This window comes from Pelophylax lessonae, assembly GCF_965119305.1.
Source record: "Pelophylax lessonae genome assembly, chromosome: 5".
Classification (NCBI taxonomy): domain Eukaryota; kingdom Metazoa; phylum Chordata; class Amphibia; order Anura; family Ranidae; genus Pelophylax; species Pelophylax lessonae.
In genome coordinates, this window is record NC_138772.1 from 545,305,180 (window position 1) to 545,329,573 (window position 24,394).

General features: G+C 44.9%; 1 protein-coding gene and 1 long non-coding RNA gene across 2 annotated transcripts in view; both read left to right on the plus strand.

The window, feature by feature from the left end:
* Nucleotides 1–20,760, plus strand: part of NRBP2 (nuclear receptor binding protein 2) — a 192,593-nt gene extending 171,833 nt beyond the window's left edge. The window contains exons 17-18 of the mRNA XM_082257597.1: nt 4,660–4,715; nt 19,803–20,760. Coding sequence (XP_082113723.1) covers nt 4,660–4,715; nt 19,803–19,871 — 125 coding nt within the window. The 3' untranslated portion in view covers nt 19,872–20,760. The remainder of the gene's footprint in view (nt 1–4,659; nt 4,716–19,802) is intronic.
* A 628-nt stretch (nt 20,761–21,388) lies between these two features.
* Nucleotides 21,389–22,374, plus strand: LOC309556964. The gene is made up of 3 exons (XR_014225358.1): nt 21,389–21,424; nt 21,612–21,789; nt 22,305–22,374. It is a non-coding gene; the product is annotated as an uncharacterized lncRNA (long non-coding RNA).
* The last annotated feature ends 2,020 nt before the right edge of the window (nt 22,375–24,394 follow it).

The following is a 24,394-nucleotide window of genomic DNA, read 5'->3' on the forward strand; positions in this document are numbered from 1 at the left end:
CATGCGCTATAAACAAAAAAAGAGCGTAAATTTTGCAAAAATAACATAATAATATTTTTCACATTTTTTTATATGAAATTCCCCAAAAAAATGTAAAAATCAAAATTTTTTAACATTTTTGGCCAATTTGTTTTATGCTACATATGTTTGGTAAAAAAAAATCGCAAAAAGCGTATTTTGATTGGTTTGCGCAAAAGTTATTGCGTTTACTAACTAAGGGAAAGATTTCTGTAATTTTTGGTGTTTTTTTTGCGGTACTGCGACATTGCGGCGGACAGATCGGACCCTTGACTGACATTTTTGACACTTTTGGGGTTACCAGTGACATTACTACAGTAATCAGTGCTATACATATGCACTGTTACTGCAAAATGACACTGGCAGGGAAGGGGTTAACTTTATTGGGGAAGGAGGGGTTAAGTGTGTCCCTAGGGGCGTGCTTTTAACTGTGATTGGACATGGCTACTGGTGTAGGAACAGTGATCAACGGTCCTACATAGTAGAACCGTATGATCACCATTTCTACACAGGGGAGAATGACAGGCGGCTTGTTTACATCAGCCGCCTGCCTTTCTCCCTCTGCACCGACGATCGGCAAGTGACCGGCGGACATCGGGTCCGCCGGTCACACGCACTGACTTGCTGGCTCCCAAGCAAGTGACAGGCTAGTGACGTATATATATACGTCACTTTGCCTGGCCGGGGCTGACCGCCGCCGTATATAGTCGGGCGGCGGATGGCAACCGGTTAAGGACCTTCTCTGGCCCTGTCCAGCTCTCCTAGAGTAACTGCCTGTCTCCTGGAATCTCCTCCATGCTCTTGAGATTGTGCTGGGAGACACAGTAAACCTTCTGGCAATGGCAAGTATTGATGTGCCATCCTGGAGGAGTTGGACTGCCTGTGCAACCTCTATAGGGTCCAGCTACCACTGCATGCTACCAATAATGACACTGATCCTAGCTAAATGCAAAAGTAGTGAAAAACAGTCAGAAAAGATGAGTAGGGGAAAAATGTCAGAGGCTATTACCTGTAAAACCATTCCTGTTTTGGAGGTCGTCTCATTGTTGCCCGTCTAGGACACCTGTTAATTTATTTAACACCAAAGCAGCTGAAACTAATTACAAACCCCCTCTGCGACTTAACTGACCAAATTCACATCCCAGGAGATTCATTGACATGATGCTATACTCTGATTAAACAACGAAGTTCAGTTTTCTTAGGAAGTGTCTAGATTTTGCTGCCCTTTAATACACTGGGGAACTAGATACAATTGAGATATAGGTGGGTGATTTAAACTATTAGCCGAGAAAGTACGCGTTCGTTGCTATTCCCATTGTTTAAGAGGAGCTCTTTCAAATGCTGGAACCAAGCTTTATTGTAGTTCTGTAAATAAGAATCAACAATAGCCTGATCTTTAATAAATCTGACATATGACATTGATGGTACTAAGCTAAGAGCAGGACTCTGCCAAGGAACAACACAAGAAGCCACACTACAAGAGAGAGACTGCCAAAACCAAGAACCAATTTCCTGCAATCCTGTGTGCTACAAAAATTATGGACCAGCTATACCAGAAGCTTAGGGACTTACAGTATACTCTATCTTTATTGTATACATGTAAGGGGACTTCTGGTTGGCCAGTTGTTGGTGCCAAATTACTCAAGTTCCCTCCCAGTTTCTTCTTGGATAGGAGGACAACCCACTGCAATAGCCAATGCCTCTCCAATATTGTGACCAACTCCTTGCCATAGGCTTTACCACGACACCCCTGGCCATTAGGCTGTAAATCCACACAAAGTTATAGTTTCCTCACTTTACTGTTGTTTTTCAAAGATGGCAGTGACACATCACATTACATTGTCAGAACCTGGACCTGAACCTAGTTCTTCTTCTAAGTCTGGTGGTAACTTTGTTTTGCCGAGCCACCTGAGATGCTGAACAGCTAACTCTCGGAGCTCTTAAGACAACCTTTCCTTGTGTCTTGTCGGTCTTAAACCTTGAACCCTTTGCTCCTTCCTATTTAGGCCATGCCTTTGCACTTCCTGTTTACCAGATTATTATGGTCCAGCCAATATCACACTCTTGCCACTCCTGCTGCCATTCATATCTTCATTACCTCTAGTTACCATCCTTTGGCTTGTTTACTGACTACGCTTCTGCTTGATTCCTACCTGCTATATTTACTACTGGACCCCGGCTTGCTCACCGCCTGGTGGGCAATCCTGAGGACTGCCACCTGGTATTAACATGCAGCAAAACCCATTCCCACCATCAGGAGCTCTAGTGAATACCGGTTAGTACTTAGACCCCACACCTCACGTCATCCACCAGGCTGCTTGTATACCTATCCTGCTGGTCGGTGGGAGTTACTTTACTACTATAGCTACTAATCTCCAAGCCTGACCATGGACTGTGACTGTCAGGGCTCTGGTGGCAAGCCTGATGTGAAGAGGGTAGCCTCTAGCTCACCAGGGAATGGAGCACAGGCGAGTCACCCAGGCAGAAGACACAGGCTAACCTGAGGTGCGGAATCTAAGTGCCAACCGGTTTTCACCAGCGCCTCTGACGATGAGGATGGATTTTGCTGCGTGTATGGCACCAGGTCGCGGTCCTCGGTGTTGCCCCGCTAGGAGGTGAACAGGTCTGGATCTGGTGGCAGATGAACAGACAAGGGTGAGACAGAAGAGTGGTCACAGGACAAGCCCGAGGTCAGGACAGGCAGCAGATAAGCGAGGTGAGGGACAAGCCAGGAGGCCCGTTCGCCATTGAATGGGCAATGGAAAGGTTCACGTCTGAGCATTTTAGTATGCACAGGGATTGTTCCAGACAGTGACAGACATACTATCTCCTGTCGCTTGGCATATTTTGCCAATCACATATAGTGGACAGTCTGCAGCAGCCAAATGTGATAGACCCATCTTCCCCTAATGTCCTTCTCCTCTCCTTGGGAGCATGACTGTTGGAGCCCAGCTCTATAATGTCACTCTCTCATTCCCAAGCATCATCAGTACTCTGAGGGCTCTGGCTTGCCCATTAGGCTTTGTGCATCTAGCTCAGGACTCCCTTCATGTTGTTCCAGAGACAGGACTGCTGCAGCTGCACCTCTAGACTATGTATTCTTCACTCAGGTTCTACTAGAAGTCCCAGGTGTATTAGTACTCACAACAAAGAACACTTGGCCTGGATTAAAAGGCTATTTTGCATCCCACTCCCAGTCCAGTTAGACCATGTTCCCTGTCCACTTAAATCATGTTTAGTGAAACAGGATGACTACAGCCAGCTCTTCTGGGTATTGGACTATCTCACCCAGGGCCTTCTGCCCTGTCCAGGGCATTTGCAGTAGCTAACGTACAGATGTGTAGTGTTTTTGGCTCCATGTCCCAACTGACTTGAGCTTCTCCCTTCCTGCTTTTTATATGGACAATGACTACACCCATGGCATCACTAAAGAGGGAATTCCCTAAAAGGGGAGCTATCATTTGCATATAACTTTCACTTTTCCACACCACAATAAGAACAGTGGCCAGCCAGCTAACTGCACCTGCTTTCCTAGCATTTGCTAGGAAAGGATAGGTAGCGTGTGCATGCAGGGCTGCTGATAGAAATTGCGGGGGCCCCGTACAGACTACCTGACAGAGCCCCCCCCCCCCCCCAAGAAAATATTAAAGCTATATTTAGCTAAAAATACAATAAAATCATTATTAGCAGAAACAAATACAACATAACTCACAAAATTCCTGCTAAATCTAAAAGAAAAACTGAGTTAATAACTAAAAATGAAGAGAAGATGAAAATAATATACAGGCTGGGCAGTTAGAGCTCTGGATCCGAGAGAGAGAGAGAGAAACAAAGTTACAGAGAAAACAAACTCATAAGCAGAGCTAACATTAGAGCCAGGGCTGGGAGGGGGGGCCCACACAGGGAGGGGATTAGTGAGGTACAACTGTCTCTTTTTCAGCAGATAAAAACTTGCAGCAGGGAGAGGGGGAGAGAACAGGTTTTGGAGGAAGAGTTCTGTAAATGTCTTTAATCACTAATCCTCCTCCCTGTGTGGGCCCTCCTGTGTGTTTGGCGCCCCCTACAAGAGGACCAGTGCCCCCCCCCCTATCAGCGGCCCTGTGTGCATGTGTGGATATATGCATATTTGTATGTCTTGCATTGTTTTCCTGTAACTGTAAATAGTTTGTATATGCAGCATTCTTTTTAGTAAAGGCACATTAATATACTACTGGGTTGTTTCCTTGGTTTTACTGCAATAATTAGTAAAACTGCATACCATGCCTCCATTCATTCACACAGCGAAGATCTCTGGAATGAGGAAAAAGGGAAGTATTTTTGAGCAGATTCACTATACTCATGAACCTGGGGGAAATTGATTAAAGGGTGATTTTACTAAAGGTGCCGTTGTCCTTTAACATTGCACCAAGTCATGGGAGAAAGGCATGGTGGCCTTTGGAAAGACTTAAAGGCTAATGCTCAGGCCCCCCCGCCTTTCCATCCGCTATTTCAGGTGCAGTGCACGCAGGGTTTTTGTGGCAGAACAATGGGCAGTCTGTTGTCCACAGAGGGTGGCAGTCTGTTGTCCACAGAGGGTACCAGTCTACAAGGCCTACGGCCATGTGTTCAATAACTGACCAATTCCTCTCCTCCTTCCTACAGATGAAAGCTCTCAGACGCTGGCCTCTGAACTCGTCCATTACGGCTTTATCAGCGAGGTAAGACTTCCTAGAATCCATAGATACGCCATGTCAGTGTTTGTTATTCCAACTTATTTTCTCTGTGTTGGAGAACCACAGGTCTTTACTGATGACTACATCCTCCCTGGGTCAGGTAATAGCCTCCCATGGCTTCCAATACCATCTCTATGCTGACAACACCCAAATCTATCGCTTTACCCCGCAGCTCACTCCTTCGGTCTCCTCACATATCACTAATTTACTAACAGACATATCAGCCTGGATGTCACATAACTTCCTCAAACTCAACCTATCCAAAACCGAGCTCATAGTATTTCCTCCCCTACGCACCTCTTCCCCTGATTTCTCTGTCAAAATCGATAGCCCATCCCCACATACCGAGGTTCTAGGTGTAACCATGGACTCTAAACTATCCTTTCAGCCCCTCATTCAAATGCTGTTCAAATATAACCGCCTTAACCTATGCAACATCTCTAAAACATGCCCCGTCCTAACCAGGGCTGCTGATAGGGGGGGACCACCAGCCCTCTTGTAGGGGGCCCGAGCACACAGGGGGGCCCACACAGAGAGGGGGATTAGTGATGGACAACAAATACAGAAATCTTCCTCCAGCACCTGAATCTGATCTGTCCCTCTCCCTGCTATTCAGTCGTCTCTCACTAATCCCCCTCCCTTGTGTGAGCCCCCCTCCCAGCACTTATCTCTGCTCAGGAGTTTATTTGTAACTTTGTTTCTCTCTCTCTGTCTCTCTGATCACTGAGCTCCAACTGCCCAGCCTGTATATTTTTCTCATTTCATCTTCTTTTTTATTTAACATCGTTTTTTTTTTAGATTTTAGCAGGAATTATGCGAGTTATGTTATATTTGTGTCTGCTAATAGTGATTTTGTTGTAATTTTAGCTAAATATATCTTTAATATTTTCTTGGGGGGGCCCTGTCAGGTAGTCTGTACGGGGCCCCGCAATTTCTAACAGCAGCCCTGGTCCTAACCAATGACACCACAAAGGTCCTAGTTCACTCCCTGGTCATCTCTCGCCTCAACTCCCTCCTCGTTGGATTACCTTTACATAGCTATCTACCCTTCAGTCCATCATGAATGCTGCTGCCAGGCTCATCAACCTTACCAACCGCTCAGTGTCTGCCTCCCCTCTCTGCCAATCCCTCCATTGGCTCCCACTCACCCAACAAATTAAATTCAAAGTTCTAACAACTTATAAAGCCATCCACAACTCGGCCCCCAGCTACATCACTAACCTTGTCTCAAAATACTAACCTACTCGTTCCCTTTGTTCCTCCCAAACTTCCTGCTCTTTAGTTGCCTCGTCAACTCCTCCAATGCTCAACTCCAGGACTTTTCCTGAGCCTCTCTTATTCTATAGAACTCCCTACCCCAATCCGACTATCTCCTACTCTGCTTGCTTTTAGACATTCCTTGAAAACCCTCCCCTTCAGAGAAGCCAATCCTACCCACACCTAACAACTTTACTTTCATTTTCTCCATCAGATCATCCCCCACAGTTATTACCTTTTGTATCACTGGACCCTCCCTTCTAGATTGTAAGCTCTAACGAGCAGGGCCCTCTGATTCCTCCTATATTGTATTGTAACTGTACTGTCTGCCTGTATATTGTAAAGGGCTGGGCAAACTGTTGTCCCTATATAAGTCCTTTATAATAATAATAATAATAATGATAATAATAATAATACAACTCCCAGCATGCCCTGTCTACCAGCATGACCAATAGTTCTTTAATGTAACAGTGTAGTGGTTCAGGGCAATTATAAAACAATTGGTTGATATTATTTAGACACATTCAACTTGATGTCTGTAATGTTAAAGATGTTTCCCGACTCATCCAAGTAGCCTCCTCAAATCAAATGATTGACGGGAACATACCTTAACCTTTGTACTAGATCCTGCTAAATAAGGCTAATTACTAATACCCATAATACCCAGGGTTTTTTTTTTTTTCAAAGAATAGGTGCAGGCACCCCTCCCTTCTGAGTCACCCTTGTCTCTGTCCCCTGCCCACCTTCAAGCACCGTCCCTTAGTTCCATCCCCCTACCCACCTCCCAGTACCGCCCCTTTCAGAGAATACAGAACCAAGTATCACCTTGTGGTGGGAAGTCATTTTTATGGGCTTTGTTAATGATAACAAGAAAAGCAATTCAATAGATCATCTCCAGGTACAATAATAGATCCTCCCAGCAACAATAGATCCCCCAGCAACAATAGATCCCCTGCATCACAATACCCCCCAACAACAACAGATCCCCACCAGCAACAATACAGTAGATCTAACAGCAGCCAGCACCAATAGACCTTTAAGCAGCCTGCAACAATAGACCCCTCCCTCAACAGAAGATCCCTACCAGCAAGAATTGACCCCCTAGCCACATAAGATCCTTTAGCAACAATAGAGCCCCCACCAGCAACAACAAACTTCCCCAGCAACAATAGGCCCCCCACAACAATGTATTCCCCAGAGACAATAGATCCCCCAGCAGCCAGCATCAGTAGACCCTCCAGCACACCCCAGCACCCCATTCAGTGGGGTGCTGGGTTGTGCTGGAAATAAAAAAATTATATTTTTTTAGCCTTTTTTAAAACACAATAGAGAAAAAGTGTTTTAAAATTATAAATTCTCTTTGGAGACCATTTAAGATGGGGAAATACCTGGTAAGTGAGGAGTGTACTCATGAGTTCTACTTTTTTTTAAAAAATAAAACCAGGGTAGAGAGAACACGTCAGCTCTGTTCCATCAGTATAGGCATCACATTTACTTTTATTTCAGGTATTTAAATAGCGCTAACACTTTCTGCAACACTTTCCATACTATAGATTCACAAGAGCTTACAGTCTAAGGTCCCCATCTCACATGCATTCACACACATATACTGGGGCCATTTTAGAGAGGACCCAATTAACATACCAGCATATCTATGTAGTGTGAGAGGAAAATGGAGTACACGGAGGAATCCTACACAAGCATGGGGAGAAAACATGCAATCTCCATGTAGGGGGTGTCCTGGTTGGGAATCAAACTGAGGATCCAGTTCTGTAAGATATAAGCGTTAGCTACTAAGCCAGTGTAGTTATGTAGGTAGGTTACCGGCCATATAGATTATTTCAGCCTCTACTCCAGAGGATATGGTCCCATAACCTTCATGCCTGCCACCTCTATATCACTTTTCATGATCCCCTTTTAGTGGAAACATGGAGCTGGCTGTACACCACTGAACCTTCACCCATGAGTTTATTTTGTCTTCTTGCCAAGACAATATGTGCGATAAGTGAAGGAGGAACACAGAAAGCAGATTTGACCAAGCACATTGTCAGCGGGTGTTTCTCCATATAGACAGAGTGCAGCGAGACACCAAGCTGACAGTCCACCTTTTATCTGGGAATAAGAAGTATAAAGGGCATGGACCTCCCATGCATGGAACAATAAAGGAGCAGCAGACATTTCTGTGGGATGTTGTGCGTACTGAAGGCTGAGCAGGCAAGTGTCCTACAGCGTCCTCTCCATCTCCTCCACACCTACGATCAGGGCTGCCATCAGGGGGGGACCGCACATACACATGTAGGGGGCCCGGGCATCCTGAAGGGCCCAGCCACCCAGCAGGGTCAGGAGATGGCAGAGGTGTGAGGCCCTGGAGAATGTTGGTGGTCAATCCTGTGGGGCCCAGGCCTAAAGCATTGTAAGGGGGCCCAAATTTTCTGATGGCTGCCCTGACGATGCTTCCCAATAAATCAAGTGCTGGTAATTGAGAGCATATTGCCCTTTCAAGGACTTATATCTTTTAGGTAGGTCAAAGACAGGGCTTAAAAGCAGATGTTCCTGCTTGATGCTGTGTTGACTGAAGGCTGAGCAGGCAAGTGTACTACAGCTTCCTCTCCATCATCTCTTCATCTATGATGCTTCCCAATACACAGAGTACTTGAAGCTGAAAGCACACTGCCCTGCTGAGGAGTAGGTGAAAAACAAGGCCTACAGGCAGATGTTCCTGCAGGATGATGCATGGATGGAGCTTCCTCTCCATCTCCTTATCATCTACGATGATCTCTAATACACAGAGCACTGGTGGCTGAAAGTTTACTGCCCTGCCGGGGCTCATATCCTTAGGGTAGATGAAAGCCAGGGCATAGTTTGAAAAAAAAAAAAAAAAAAAACATAAGCAGCAGCACCAACACCTTATTTCAATCACCATGTAATGTGTAGATGTTGATTTCCAAGAGTAGGATGGGAGTCGTGGAACCCCCCCCTGTTCAAGTTGCATCAACTGGGCCCTGCCGTTCTGCCATATTGGGGGGGCCCCCAAGACGGCAGTATGGGGGCCCACTGCAGAAGATGTGAAAGGGTTCTGTTGCAGCATCCTAAGGCTTGGTTCGGTTCACACTGCTGTGACCCCAAAGTTGTGTCACTTGCTTGCAATTTCCTTGCAACTTTTGTGATATAACATTGCAGTCTATGGCACTCAAATCTGCACCCATTGAAATTAATGTATTTTGAATTGTCAGGCGACTTTATGGGGTTGATTTACTAAAACTGGAGAGTGCAAAATCTGGTGCAGCTGTACATGGTAGCCAATCCGATTCTAACTTCAGCTTGTTCAATTAATCTTTGCCAAAAAAAAAAATAGAAGCTGATTGGTTTCCATGCAGAGCTGCACCAGATTTTGCTCTCTCCAGTTTTAGTAAATCAAGTCGCCATAAATGGCAGTAAGGCTCTATGATGGGACCAGAGGAAAGGGCCCTTGGACCGATCTAAAGGGCCCCAGTTGTCAGGGGCCATGAAGGTTCTAGTTATGCTTCTCATCCCATCCTTGGTGTCAAGAACTCAAGATAGGTGTTCTGACACCAAAGATGGGATTATGCACCTACAACTGGATGAATTTAAAACCTACGTAGATATAAATGTTGAGGTGCGTTCCTGATACTCATCGGAACCTAATAAGAGGGTTAGAGGAACAACGAAACATCAACACTACAGAACAAGTCTAGTTAAATGTGACCAATTATTAGATATACTATGACTGGGATACATGAGAACCTTCGCAGACCTCAACAGTGATACATAAAGATCAGTAGATCCAGAGACACGGACAGTTAGATCTATATGAATCTGTAAACATTTGACTTGGCCTTATCTTCTCCCACCTTCTAAGGCTCCCTGCTGGTAAGTGAGACATTCCATTATGGAACCAATAGGAAACCTTGGCTGATAACAAGGTCGGAGCCAACCTTTACAGGGATAGTGGAGATTTGCATATCATTTTAGTTGCCTGTATATTTGGATCTACTGGTCATTTTGATATTTTCACATTAAGCAGTCTGATTTACTTGCTTCATGACAGGTTTACTTTAACCACTTGCCAACCGCCTCACGTATCTCGTATGTGATCTGGTATTTTCTAATGAGGGACACACAGGTCGTGGCTGTGCTGTGATTAGAAACAGCAAAAGCCGATCAGTGGGTGGCGGTCAATGGATGTCCACCGGCACCCGCTGATCGGCAAGGAGAGAGGCTGGCTGGAGCTCTGTATAGGTACACAAGGCAGAGCTCTGTCCAGTCAGTGGGGATGTGCAGGATTTTGCGGCCCTGCATAGCAGGGAATAAAAAAATAAATTTGTTGGAGAAGCATAAACTTTGAAGGCACTAAATAATTAAAATAACAATTTTATCAAGGGAGGGTTTTTGGTGCCTCAGGTCAAAGTGTGGGACTTTAAAGGGCTAATACATGAAGGAATATAGTATCTTGAATATAATAAAATGGGATTTATTTGTATAAACATACAGGGTAAATGTGTATACGTTTGTTGAAATTACAACAGGTATAATACATAGAGTGTATGGGTTATAGGCCCATGGGTGAAGGTGAAGAGAAGTATGAAAGAAGTGACATAGTGGTAGGGTGACAATAATCTCTCTATTGGTCCAAGCGTCTTTGTGTGGCGTTGGATCTTTTTAGGAGAGAGTATTCAGATTTCCTACGCGTTTCGGCAAGAGAGCCTTTGTCAAGGAAGTTATGTCAACCATCTCTGTGGATATATTAAATGGTAGTATAAGTATTTATTATGTTAGACCAGTTGGAGACATTTGTTTCACATTCGGTCACATAATATAGTACATACTTGAAAAGTAATGGTATTTCGTGCCTGGGCCTGCTTATGGTCCTCGAGTCCTCATAAGAATCAATTGGACGTAGCTACTGGGATATATAAGGTATAATATATAAGTATTTGGTGTTTACTTTATATTGGTACATATACCGGTATACCTTCATGTATTAGCCCTTTAAAGTCCCACACTTTGACCTGAGGCACCAAAAACCCTCCCTTCCAAATACTTCGGGATGATGGCTAAACCGAACTAAAAATTTCTTTGGGAATCGCACAACTACAAAAACAATTTTATCAAATCACAACTAAAATGTACATCAAAAATGTGGACATTGTGCCTCAAAAAAGGCGTTTAGTATTTGTAACCACTGTAGCTGATTAGCAATATGCAATATACAGATATACAAACAGATATACAAACAACAATACTGGTCATTGCGGTAGTTATTGAATACGTCACATCAGGAAGATCTCATAGAGGGTGACAGGTGTGTAGGCTGCTGTCCAACGAGATCGATCGATGTGATGATAGGTATACAAGAGAGTTCATAGAGCTAGTTTGCTCAGCATGTTTCGCTTGGATAGCTTCATCTGGAGCTAGTAGTTCTACTACTACTTCTACTTCTACTAGCTCCAGATGAAGCTATCCAAGCGAAACATGTCGAGCAAATTGGCTCTATGAACTCTCTGTATACCTATCATCACATCGATCGATCTCGTTGGACAAGAGCCTACACACCTGTCACCCTCTATGAGATCTTCCTGATGTGACGTATTCAATAACTACCGCAATGACCAGTATTGTTGTTTGTATATCTGTATATTGCATATTGTTAATCAGCTACAGTGGTTACATATACTAAATGCCTTTTTTGAGGCACAATGTCCACATTTTTGATGTACATTTTAGTTGTGATTTAATAAAATTGTTATTTTAATAATTTAGTGCCTTCAAAGTCCATGCTTCTCCAACAAATTTATTTTCTAATTCATTTGGGATGTGGCACTTAATTACATACATATATGCGCTCAGTTTACTGCTACCTGACTGCGCATCTAATCCAATTATAGCAGGGAATAAAATGCAGCACATCTCTTAGTAAAAGCAGCACATAGTAACACAAAAACACTGGTTAGGCACACATTTACCCCTTTGATCGCCCTTTAAACCCTTCCCAGCCTCTGTCATTAGTACATTGACAGTACATATTGTTAGCATTATTCATTTTATTAGTATCGCTGGTTCCCACAAAGTGTCAAAGGTGTCAGTTAGTGTCAGATTGTTCACCGCAATATCGCAGCCCCGCGAAAAGTCGCTGATCGCCACCCTTACTAGTATAAAGAATAAATGAATACAAATACCAGTATATTTACCATAGTTTGTAGATGCTATAACTTTTGCGCAAACCAATCAATATACGCTTTTTGTGATTTTTGTAACCAAAACTATGTAGCAGAATACATATTGGCCTAAATTTATGAAGAAATTTGATTTTGTTTTTTATTTTTTTTTTTATTGGATATGTTTTATAGCAGAAAGGAAAAAAAAATATTTTTTCCGAATTGTCAGGTTTTTTTTTTTTTTTGGGTTTATAGCACACAAAAAAAAAAAAATGCAGTAGTGATCAAATACCACCAAAAGAAAGCTCTATTTGTTAGGGAAAAAATACATACATTTCATTTATGTACAGCGTTGTATGACAGCGCAATTGTTGTCAGTTAAAGTAACGCAGTGCCCTCTTGCAAGAAATGGCCTGGTCATGAAGAGGGGGGGGGGGTTAAGTCTTCTAGAGGGCAAGTGGATAAAAAGGATAAAAGAGCGTATTCCTTGAACACTTTGCAGGGTACTGGAGCCTTGATATAAACAGAGGAAAGATACACAAATACCTAACAGACATGCTGGGGTAGATAAATAAAGCATAGCAGAAGGGAGTGTAGTTCAGACCCGTGACGGGCCCCGCAGATTTGTCTAAGGTTTTATTCCCAAGTGAGTAAACGGCAGCCAGTCACACAGCGGCTCCCTCAGTTTTACGCACAATAACCAGCCATTGGATGTCTTTTTAGGCTTTATTGGTAGTTAAACATGGATGGGGTGCAGATAAAGCTTTGGGATACTCCATTTAGTGCACAAAATGTTTGCAGGTCTCTTTCTATTCTACCTTCTCTCTTCAGGGGTAACCCCCTTCTTTGCAGAGACTTAATGGCACCTCTGGGACTCCCAGTAGGGCAAATACCACTTTGGTAGCACTATCACAGTCACACACAGTGGCGGCTGGTGCTCAATGGGCCGGGGGGGGGGGGGGGGCGGCAGACGGACCGCACCATACACCCCCTCGCGGACCACAGCAGGACAGGACCCCCAGGACAGGACAGGATCACCACTCACCCCGCCTGGACATCGGCGACAGCAAAACAGTAGCGGCTTCTTCCCCCTGTCTTCTGCGACTTTTCTCTCCTCCTCCTCCATGCCCAATAGCATGGCTTCTCCTTTCGGCCAATCAGGAGACGGGTCTCAGAACCCGCTTCCTGATTGGCCAGGAGGAGGATCCGTGTGACAATAGCGAATTTTCATTCGCTATTGTCACACAACTGGGTGGGCTCGGGGCTCAGTGCTCTGCGCCCCGAGCCCACCCTTTTTTTTAGCCTGTGAGAGCCTCTGGCTCTAATCACATGGTTAAAAAAAAAAAAGAAAGCCCCATTGAACTCCATGCGCCCGACACACCGCATGTAGATTAGGGGGCCAGATGCATGGATAGGGGGGCGGCGCCCCTCCGCCCCATATGCACCAGATGCCACTGGTCACACAAGGGGTGAAACAGCGGAGGATCCCACTTCCAGGCCTCTAATCATTATGTCTCCAGATACTTGGATTGATCCAAGTGTTAAAGTAGAATTATTGGCAAAACTTTTTATTTTATTTTGGGTAGAGCAAGGGAGGGTTCTAACCCCGGTCAAATTTTTGTTCACCATCTTTGTACCATTATGGAGATTTCTCTTCACTTCCTGTCCCATAACCAAACAGTGAGATGAAATCCCTGCAAATTAAGGGAATTCCCTGGGGCTCCCAAGGTCACCAGAACTAGTGCCCCCATTGGAATATTTCCCCTCTATTACTTTTCTGGGGACAACCCAAAATTTGGGATTTTCTTTTACTTTCTCTCCTCTCCACTCTTTTCAAAACTAAAAAAAACGTTTTGCCCTAAGTTATAACTATAGTGTTAATAAACCCAGGAGCCTGCATTCATTATATCTGGTCTCCCACAGTACACACAACATGGAAATGCAATTATTTTAGTAAATATAAAATACCTTTTCTCATCAGCAGTCTATAGTAGTGATCGACCAATATCGTTTTTTTATTGCCGATACCGATATTTTGGTCATATCGGCATTTTTTTTAAAGTTTTTTTTTTTTACTCTTGAGGAGTAAAAACTGTTGTAGGTCCACAACGCCAATCGGTAGGTCTGTGCGGGAAAACCTCAGACCAAACAGGAATAAACATAACCACCAATTGCGCTCAACTTCCGTAAAACTAAGAGGGGTATATGCTAATGCCAGGAGCCTAGCTAATAAAATGGATGAGTTGGAAATGTTAGTACATGAGGAGGACATAGACCTTGTGGGAATAACAGAGACTTGGTTCGACCCCTCACATGACTGGCTGGCCAATATCCAAGGGTATTCGGTGTACCGGAAGGACAGGGTAGGAAAAAGAGGGGGAGGGGTATGTCTCTATGTCAAGAACAATATAAAGGTGATAGAAAGGAGTGACATTACGGATGGGATGAGCATGGAGTTAGAATCTGTGTGGGTTGAACTCCATAGGGAAGGAGAAAAGGGGAAAGTAATTGTGGGGGTTTGCTATAGGCCACCTAACCAAGGGGAGGAGGTAGAGCTGGAATTTTTAGCACTAATGAGTAAAGTGGCAAAATTGGGATCAGTCATCATATTGGGGGACTTCAATTATCCTGACATTGACTGGGAAGAGGGGACTGCACACTCACAGAAGGCCCGTCTATTCACAGAAACCTTACTGGATAATTACATGTCACAGTTGGTGGATTCTCCGACTAGAGAAAATGCAGTCCTGGATCTATTGATCACTAATGACCCAGACATAATCTCGGAGGTAGTAGTTCAGGACAACCTGGGCTCTAGCGATCACAGGATAATCACATTTAGCATAAATAACAATATAACAAGGCAAGTGGGGAACATAAGAACCCTAAACTTCAGAAGGGCAAACTTTCCAAAATTGTACTCATTGATGGAAAGGGTAAACTGGGACCAAACCCTGGGATCCCTGACCACAGAGGAAAAATGGGAATGCTTTAGGAACATATTAGGCAAAGGCATCTTGCAGTGCATTCCTATGGGAAATAAATTTAGAAGAGACAAAGCCAAACCTGGCTGGCTAAACCGTAACGTTAAAAAACGTATTAGGGAAAAAAAAATGGCCTTCAAGAAATATAAATCAGAGGGCACTGTATTGGCTTTCGAGCTATACAAGGAGGCAAATAAGAAAAGTAAACACAAAATCAAAATGGCTAAAATCAACCTTGAGAGACAAATAGCGGAGGATAGTAAAAAAAACCCAAAGAAATTCTTTAAATATATCAACAGCAAAAAAACTAGGGCAGAGCATATTGCACACATAATTAGCGATGATGGGGGGATGGTTACAGAGGACACTGAAAAAGCAACCGTGCTGAATGCTTTTTTCTCGTCAGTCTTTACACAGGAAACGGAGGGGTACACTGACCATGACTGTATGGTTAGTAGTAATACACAGGATTTGCCACTATGGCTAACAGAGGGTGAAATCAGGGAAAGGCTGGATAAACTTAACACAAACAAATCACCAGGCCCGGATGGCGTACATCCGAGAGTACTCAAGGAACTCAGTAAGGTTATATCCAGACCACTGTTCCTGATCTTTGCTGACAGTATTAGGACAGGGGATGTACCAGGGGATTGGAAGAAAGCTAACGTGATTCCGATATTCAAAAAGGGCCAGAGGCATATCCCGGGAAATTATAGGCCTGTCAGTTTGACATCAATAGTATGTAAACTTCTGGAGGGGATGATAAGGGACTATATCGTAGAGTTTGCTAAAGACAACAACATCATCAGCAGTAATCAGCACGGGTTTACAAATGGGCGTTCTTGTCAAACCAATCTCTTAGCATTCTACGAGGAGGTGAGCTGTGAGCTAGATAGGGGCAGACCAGTGGATGTGGTGTACTTGGATTTCGCTAAGGCGTTTGATACAGTTCCCCACAAGCGCTTAATTTATAAAATAAGGTCTGCAGGTATCGAAAGCAGGGTTTGCTCTTGGATACGGAACTGGCTTAAAGGGCGTGTCCAAAGGGTGGTAATAAACAGCGCATACTCAGACTGGTCTGAGGTTGTAAGCGGGGTGCCCCAGGGCTCAGTCCTGGGACCAACCTTGTTCAATTTATTCATAAACAGCATTGAGGACGGGATCAGTAGTTCAATATCAGTTTTTGCAGATGACACAAAATTGGGCAGGGCAATAACTGCACAGCATGAAGCAGATATCCTACAGAATGACCTGGACAAAATTACAGAGTGGGCAAGGACATGGCAAATGAGGTTTAACGTGGAGAAGTGTAAGGTTTTGCACTTGGGGACTAAAAACATAAAAACACAATACACGTTAGGAGGGGAACCCTTGGGGGAATCAAAAATGGAGAAGGATCTGGGAGTCTTGGTTGATGATAGATTAGGCAACAGCATGCAATGTCAAGCGGCAGCTGCCAAAGCCAGCAGAATATTAGCATGCATAAAGAAAGGGATGTATTCCAGAGATAAGACTATAATCCTTCCACTTTATAAAACTCTGGTCCGACCGCATCTGGAGTATTCTGTCCAGTTCTGGTCGCCAGTCCTCAGGAGGGATGTGTTGGAGCTGGAGAGAGTCCAGAGAAGGGCAACTAAACTAATTAGGGGATTGGAGGACCTTGACTATGAAGAGCGTCTACAATCGCTTGATTTATTCTCCCTGGAGAAGAGACGTCTGAGGGGGGACATGATAGTAATTTATAAATATCTTAATGGGGATCCCAGCTTAGAAAAAAAGCTGTTCATTCGAAGGGATTGCATGAGGACTCGAGGGCATACAATGCGATTAGAGGAGAAGCGTTTTAACCACAGGCAACGTGGGGGGTTCTTTACTGTTAGGGCTACAAGATTGTGGAATTCTCTACCACAAGAGGTGGTTTCTGCGGGTAGTATGGTGGCTTTCAAAAGACTCTTAGACTTACATCTCAAGGATCAGAACATTCAGGGGTATGTGAGATGAGTACAGCCACACACACCTACACAGGTTGAACTGGATGGACTATTGTCTTTATTCAACCTCACCTACTATGTAACTATGTAAGGAGGGATCTGGGGGTCTAAAATATCGTTTAATATTAGTGATCGACCAATATCGTTTTTTAATGACAATACCAATATTTTGGTACTCGGATATTGGTATCGGCCGATATTGGCCGATATTTTCGAGCATGTAAACATTTTTTTTTCACAGGTACTCCTTGTGGAGGGATCTGGGGGTCTAAAAGACCCCCAAAACCCTCCTCTGCACTTAAAAGCATTCAAAACGCCAAGTAATTTTTTTTAATTTTGCGCAGAGTACCCTGGAAGTGATGTCATGACATCACTTCCGGGTTCTTACACGGAGACCCGATCAGAGCCGAATGCGGCTTTGATCGGGTCTTCGGAGGCCATGCAGGCTGGTTGCCCGGGTCTCCCGGTGGGACAAGAGACCCGGGCGAGCCGCGGAAGGTGGCGGGGGGGGGGGGGGGACGTTCCCTTTCGCTCCCTTTCGCTCCTTGTAATGACAGCCGAGCAGCTTCTCAGCCACATCGGTTGTCATTACAAGACAGCCGACAGTTGGCTATGGACGCCGGTACCGGAGTGATGCCTCTAGCTGCAGGCATCACTCCGGTACAAACACTTTCCTGAAATATCGGCAATATCGGTAACCTCAGGGGCTGATTCCGATATATTGGGGAAAGTCCATATTGGCCCCTGATATATTGGCTTTGCCGATAATTGGTCGATCCCTAATATATAGCAGTTTTTAATATTGACATAAACTCACACACACACCACAGGTTGAACTGGACGGACTGGTTTCTTTATTCAACCCTAACAACTATATTACTTTAATCCTGTCCAATATTGGCTAGACACTTTACCCTGAATCTCCAGGCCGGAACCTCAATGCACCCCCTTAACTTGACTCTGAACTGCTTCCAATTAACTCTCTGTAGGCTGTAGGCTTCAGCTACCTTGCCCAGAAGGGCAGCGTCCCTTCCAGGCTGGGATCTCCTCCTTCAGGACAAGAACCCGCTGCTCCAGGCTTTAGATTTTTTTATATTATTTATAATATTTATGGGCTCTCTCTCTATCTTCAGGGGATACTTACCCAGGGATTGACTTAAGTCCCATAAATATTCAAGCTCAGGGTCTGCCTCTTCCAGCTCTCTACATTCTAGAACCTACTAGAAGGCAGAGAGAAGTAGTTGAGCCTGCGGCCTGTGAGACCCAGAAGAGGCAAAAATAATTACACTCTGCTCCACTGGCTACAGAGGAGCCAATAAGACAAAATTTACCTTAAAGTGATTGTAAACCCCATTCATAAAATTTGACCTAAGCACACATATCTGTAGTGTTATGTACAGAAAGTGAGGACAGCGACGATTCTGATGTCTCTTTCTGGCACATCGCTTCGTTGGAAATTCTGAAGAATCATTTGATAAACTTCCCAAATTCCACAAGCGATGTGCCAGAAAGAGACATCAGAATCGTCGCTGTCGTCACTTTCCGTACCTGATGATGAATTTTCCCACGAATCGCTCTCGCTCAGTTCTTCAAGTAACTTCGTGTCGCTGTCGCTGTTTTCCAGGTCGTCTAAAAGCGATTTTGCGCAAAAAGAACGATTTTTGGACGCCATGTTCATTCTCTATTTTCCAGGCACAAAGAACTGGAAAAGCACAGGCAGGGCACTGGAAAAGTCACCAGGTGAAATCCGGTGGTGAAATGGGATGATACAGTGTAATCCGTTAGGATCACAGCTTTCTATCATCTCATTTGGTGTACAGTATTTACACTTTTGAATTTGCCGCCGGCTCCAACCCCCCTGCGTCACAACGCTTGCAGGGAAGGGAACCGGAAGGCAAGTGCCAGCATCTGCTGAGCACATAGTGGGGAGAGAATGTGAGGACGGCAGGGAGGACGGCGGAGGATAGCAGGGAAGGTGAGTGTGATTCTGGGGTAATCCCGAGTGTGGCTCGGGGTTACCGCTTTTGGTACGGAAAATTTACCCCGAGCCACACTCGGGAATACCGCCAGGGAGGTTAAAGTGCTACTAAACCCAGGACCCTGCATTCACGATGTCTAGTCTCCCATAGTACACAGAACATGGAAATGTTATTATTTTTAGTAGATATAACCTGCTAAATACCTTTGCTCATCAGCAGTATATAGCACTCGTATGACTTCTATCAGTGTCCATCCGAGCACTGGTTAAAGCTTGTAGGAGGAGTTTCCGTTCTGCTCTGACTGTCCTATGAGGCTGCATGACCCCTGACTTTCTGTCTGGACAGTGCTGATTGGTTCTGTGCTGATCTTCTGCACCCTCCCAAAAAGAAAAAAAAACTTTCTAGCAATACACAGTAAACTGAGCATGTGCAGAGTGCCCCCAAGGCTCTGTTCTATCAGTAGATGGATTGGGGATAGTAAAAGAAGGGGGGGGGTCAGAAAAGACAGGATCAAACAGCCTTTTTTATACAATGTGCAGGATTAACCCTTAGGTTCCACAGTGAGTATAACAAGCATGCGTTACTGCATATACAGACTGATTATACTGTTGTGGGTTTAGTAACACTTAAGATGTTGTCACCTGTTTTCCCCGATAATGAACATCACTCTTGCATTTTTTCTCAGGACGACTGTCAGAAAATGGCCAACTTTCTGGAAGAGGCCCTCATCAAACAGCGCACCCCTCTGAACTGACCGCAGCGCCAGAGTGGATAGTCTCTGGAGTATGGTAGCAGGAGGCCTGTGAGCGGGATGGGGTGCCACAGAGTTACTGCGCCGGGGGTGTGGCCTGGGAGTGGCTGGTTGTGACATCCAGCCCCTGCGGGGAGAGGCAGCACTGGGAAAACATGGAAGAACCGCCAGCGTCAAGTCAACAAAGAAGAGTTGAAGTTACATGTAGGACAAGGCAAGCATGATGCATTTCTTTGGGGGTCAATGGATTCATTGTATGGTAGACGTCCAGCTTTTTGTGAATAGTGATTCATCATTAGTCCCCGCTCATCAGGCGGGTGTGCTTGTACTCTTTTCTGTTACACACTGCTACAAGTATTAGTGACTGTACCGTCCTCGGAAGGGAAGAAACTTTTTTCGGGATCCTGCTGAGCTGGTTAAAAATACGTCAAACATCTGAAGAAAAGCATTTTTCGGAATAATTATTAATTGCAGGGCCAGCTGGTTAAATCCCTATTCTATCTGTACCCTGAGGAAGTGAGACTCCTGCTTGTGAGCCTGAAATAATTTACATTTTATGTATAGTTTGCTCCTAGGCAAACCTTTTGTGCTGCCATAACACCCTAATACCTGAAACATGTGACTGTCAGAGCTAGTGTGTATGAAACGACTAGAAATTGCATAAAGGGGGGCGTTTTTGTTAAATTTGTCACATTAGGCAGTGCAGTTCTTCCACTGTTGAGTTGATTTGAAATTTGAGCTGGTGTAAAGGAATTGATGGAACATTTAATATGAAGGTTAGCCTTTTTTTTTTGTGAATATGGGCGAAATAGAGGATTTGGATGGAGATTTTGAATATTTTATATAGCCTGCAGAAGGGGGCTATGAGCTAATGATGCAATAGACATATCTCTTATGAGCAGTGTAATGGAGATGGAGCTGTACAAATGGTATAACTTGGTGGTAGACCTGGGCCCCGGTTCAGGATGTCAAGCAAGGCCCCGTGAGCTTTTCTTCTTCTCTAATTCAATGGCCCCCCCAATCCGCCTCACTGCACACCTTGCATAGTATACCCCCCCTCCAGGTAAAGAGATGGAGATGCACATATTTTTGAGGTGAATTGATGAAGAGGGAATTTGGATATGGTTAGAGAAGGCCCTGTGGGCCTCCCAAGGAAAAGGGCCTGGCGACAACCACAGCTCCGGTTAACCCCGATCCTACAACTTTTCTGGATCCAGCACTATGTCACCTCCACATATTCTGGATATAAATCAGAGAGCAGACCGCATACAGTCTTATACCGCAGTCACTGCCAAAATGGAGAAGAAAATTATTTCATTCCAGATTCTGTGTAACGCTTAATGTGATATCGTGTATAACATAATTATTCTGCCCCAGGGTCCTACTGCTTGTAATAAAGATGGGGGCTCCACCTATCTGAGTACTCCAACTTTACCAAGATGGCAGAGAGATGCTGTAGAGGGAGTATGGGCTGTGGTGGGACAGTGAGGAGGAGTGAGGGCAATGCTAGGCCAAGAGAGGGGAGGAAGGTAATGCTGTGCCAATAAGGGTCAGGAGTAAGGGCAGCAGTTGGGCAGTGAGGAGGAGTGAGGGCAATGCTAGGCCAAGAGAGGGTAGGAAGGTAATGCTGTGCCAATAAGGGTCAGGAGTAAGGGCAGCAGTGGGGCAGTGAGGAGGAGTGAGGGCAATGCTAGGCCAAGAGAGGGGAGGAAGGAAGGTAATGCTATGCCAATAAGGAGGAAGAGTAGGGCAGCAGTGGGACAGTGAGGAAGAGTGAGGACAATGCTCTGCCCAATATGGAGGAGTAAAGACAATGCTGTAATAATGAGGAGGAGTAAGGGCAATATTGTGCCAATAAGGAGGAGTAGGGTTAATGCTGTGCCAATAAGGAGGAGTGAGGGCAATGCTGTGTCAATAAGGAGTGAAGGCAATGCTGTGCCAATAAGGAGTGAAGGCAATGCTGTGCCAATAAGGAAGAGTAGTAGGGCAATATTAGACCAATAAGGAGGGGGAGTGTGGGCAATTCTGTGCCAAAAGAGAGGCGGTGTAAGGACAAAACTAGACCAATAAGGGGCAGGGTGAGGGCAAATATGTTCCACTAAGGGGGAGCAGTAAGGGCAATACTAGACCAATAAGGAGGGGAAGTGAGGGCAATGCTGTGTCAATAAGGAGGAGGTGTAATGGCAATATTAGACCAATAAGGGGCAGAGTGAGGGCAAAGATGTTCCAATAAGGAGGGGGTTTAATGGCAATAATAGAACAATAAGGGGCGGAGTGAGGGCAAGGATGTTCCAATAAGGAGGAGGTTTAAAAGCAATACTAAAACAATAAGGGGGGTAGTGAGGGCAAGGATGTTCCATTGAGGAGGATGAGTGAAGGCAATGCTGGTCCATACCAGAGAAGGAGTGACTGTGGCGCTGTTACAATAAAGAGAAGAGCGTGAGGGCAATGCTGTGCCAATAAGGAGAAGGGGTGAGGGCAATAATATACCAATAGGGAGGAAGAGCAAGAACAATGATGTGCCATTAAGGAGGAGGAGTGAGGGTAGCAGTGAGACAGTGAAGAGGAGTAAGGGCAATGCTGTACCAATACTAAGGAGAAGTGCTGTGCCAAAGAGAAGTAAAAGCAATTCTTTATAAATAAGGAGAAGGGGCAATGCTGGGACAATATGGAGGAGAAGTGAGGGGAGAAGTGGGACAGTGAGGAGGAGTAAAATACATCCCGGGAAAATGATGAAGAAAATGGGCAAGGAAGAGAAGTAAGGGCAGCAAGAAAACCATGAGAATCTATATGGGAACTGAGAAGGAAGAATAATGGCTGCATTGGAACAGTGGGATGAAGCAGTGAGGGGTAGCAAAGTGTATTTGTGGACATCGAAATTGAAGAATTCATTTTGGTAATTTGTCATTTCCATACATGACTCCTCTTGCCACTGAGACAGAATAATGTTTAATTGTTCTGGTGATTTTATAACACCGTAACATTTTTTTGCCTCTGAAATCGAATTTTTTAACTAAATACATCTGAAATCTTTTATAAGAAATGATATAACTGGCATGTCAACAGTCTAAATGCTTTTCTTTGAAGGCCAAGCTTATTGTAGAACAGTGGTCTCCAAACTGCGGCCCGGGGGCCAGATGCAGCCCATTGCTTGCCTCTATCCGGCCCTTGGGACACTATTTCTGCAACTGACATTAATGACGAGGCTCCATTCCTCCCACTGACACTATAGATGGGGCTCTCTTCCTCCCACTGACACCATCGATGGGGCACTATTCTTGCTGCTAAGACAAATGATGGGGCACTATTCCTCCCACTGACACCAACCATGGGACACTATTCCTCCCACTGAACTGACACTATAGATGGGGCACTATTCCTCCCACTGATACCAACCATGGGACGCTATTCCTCCCACTGATACCAACCATGGTGCACTATTCCTCCCACTGATACCAACCATGGTGCACTATTCCTCCCACTGATACCAACCATGGGACACTATTCCTCCCACTGATACCAACCATGGTGCACTATTCCTCCCACTGATACAACCATGGTGCACTATTCCTCCCACTGATACCAACCATGGGACACTATTCCTCCCACTGATACCAACCATGGTGCACTATTCCTCCCACTGATACAACCATGGGACACTATTCCTCCCACTGATACCAACCATGGGACACTATTCCTTCCACTGATACCAACCATGAGACACTATTCCTCCCACTGATATCAAGCATGAGGTACTATTCCTCCCACTGATACCAACCATGGGACGCTATTCCTCCCACTGATACCAACCATGGGACACTATTCCTCCCACTGATACCAACCATGGGACACTATTCCTCCCACTGATACCAACCATGGGACATTATTCCTCCCACTGATACCAACCATGGGACACTATTCCTCCCCCTGATACCAACCATGGGACACTATTCCTCCCACTGATACCAACCATGGGGTGCTATTCCTCCCACTGATACCAACCATGGGACGCTATTCTTCCCACTGATACCAACCATGGGGTGCTATTCCTCCCACTGATACCAACCATGGGGTGCTATTCCTCCCACTGATACCAACCATGGGACACTATTCCTCCCACTGATACCAACCATGGGACACTATTCCTCCCACTGATACCAATCATGGGACACTATTCCTCCCACTGATACCAACAATGGGGCACTATTCCTCCCACTGATACCAACAATGGGGCACTATTCCTTCTGTTAAACCCAATGATGGGTCACTGTTTACTCCCACTGATGCCGGGACATTTTCTACCGACACTGGCCACAGCCCGGCCCCCCTAAAGCCTTAAGGACAGTAAACTGGCCCTTTGTTTAAAAAGTTTGGAGACCCCTGCTGTACAATAAAGAGAAGTGGCATGGATGTAATTTATAACATGCAAACTTGGTGTATATATACAGCGAAAACCGCTGGCCCCTCTGTGGTGTAATAATCTGCATCCTTTCACTGATCGTCCACCCTCTGCAGGGCTGAGGTCC